At 52.1% G+C, this 1,459-nt stretch overlaps 1 protein-coding gene across 1 annotated transcript; it reads right to left on the bottom strand.

Annotated features, from left to right (window-relative positions):
- Nucleotides 1–131: 131 nt before the first annotated feature.
- On the bottom strand, nt 132–1,333 carry LOC109469958 (collagen alpha-2(I) chain-like; the record flags this gene model as incomplete). The annotated part of the gene is made up of 2 exons (XM_019768724.1): nt 964–1,333; nt 132–405 (listed from the first exon to the last, which is right to left on the bottom strand). Coding segments are annotated over exons 1-2 (644 nt in total), but the record flags the coding sequence as incomplete, so codon positions are not given.
- Nucleotides 1,334–1,459: the final 126 nt, after the last annotated feature.

Genomic DNA, 1,459 nt, shown 5'->3' on the forward strand with positions numbered 1-1,459 from the left:
GACAGAAAAAGTGTCGATACTGTTGGCATGAGCTGTCGAACCAGCCCCCTTTCTCGTGATTGTACTTATATATATAAGACATCCAAACGACGCAATTTTGCTGATGGTTTACTAGAGGTCGTCCAGGATACCACGAGCTGTACTCGCCAAGTGCAGAACCATCCACCCACACAAACTTCCCTTCCTCGCGCTGGTAGTAAAGCCCGATCCAGAAAGTGTAATAGCTTATGCCCTGACTCTTGGAAATGGAGTACAGGAAGGTGGTGATCTCTACGTCTCGGGGCATGGCCAGGGTGCCGCCGTCTTTGCGGCAGATCTCGTCCGCTTCGCTGAAGGTCTTTCCTGTGCTGAAAAACTTGTAGCAGGTTCCACGCATCTCATATGTATAACCTTCGGGACAGGGCACTACCAGAAATAAAACGTGTGTTAGTTTATTTTTCATATTGATATTTCATTCATATTTATATTCTTCACTTACTAAAATATAACGTCTGTCTCTCTCTATATATATTCTCTCTCTCTCATATTTATATATATATATATATCTATATATATTCTCTCTCTCTCTCTCTCATATTTATGTATATATATATATAAACGTTATATTTTAGTAAGTGAAGAAACAGAAGGTACATATAGACTTCTGCTAGATTTGTCTCAAATGCATTAGTGAGTGGCTAAACCATGAAGCTGGTTTGTTACGTCAAAGGGTGGTAATACTGGCTATACAGATACAGAAGCTGGTGTGCTATGCCGAAGGGCTGTTATACCGGTTACACAGATACAGAAGCTGGTGTGCTATGCCGAAGGGTTGTTATACCGGGTACACAGATACAGAAGCTGGTGTGTTACGCCGAAGGGCTGTTATACCGGGTACACAGATACAGAAGCTGGTGTGCTATGCCGAAGGGCTGTTATACCGGGTACACAGATACACAAACCAAGCATGACGTGATGTATCACCTCGGACGCGTCCGGATGTTTGTGAATGTCCCGGTGGTCCAGCAGGGCAGACGGAGCGTCCCGGCAGACCGGGCGGCCCTGCAGGACCCATCGGCCCCTGGGGCCCTTCTTTTCCGATGGGCCCCCTTTCTCCTGGGGGGCCAGCTGGCCCCACGGCTCCCTTTGCTCCTCGAGGGCCGGCGGGCCCGACAGACCCAGGTCCAGCCGGCCCTACTGGTCCCATTTCTCCAGGATGGCCGGGGGGACCGACAGACATAGGGCCAGCGGGCCCCATGGCTCCCTTTGCTCCTGGAGGGCCGGCTGGCCCAACGGGCCCCTTTTCTCCAGGAGGTCCAGGAGGCCCGACAGACACAGGGCCAGCGGGCCCCATGGGCCCCTTTTCTCCCGAAGGGCCAGCTGGCCCGATGGGCCCCTTTTCTCCCGGAGGGCCAGCTGGCCCCACGGGCCCCTTTTCTCCCAAAGGGCCAGCTGGCCCAATGGGCCCCTGTCTTCCTAG

This window comes from Branchiostoma belcheri, unplaced genomic scaffold, assembly GCF_001625305.1.
Source record: "Branchiostoma belcheri isolate BF01 breed outbred unplaced genomic scaffold, Haploidv18h27 scaffold2126, whole genome shotgun sequence".
In the NCBI taxonomy this organism is placed as follows: domain Eukaryota; kingdom Metazoa; phylum Chordata; class Leptocardii; order Amphioxiformes; family Branchiostomatidae; genus Branchiostoma; species Branchiostoma belcheri.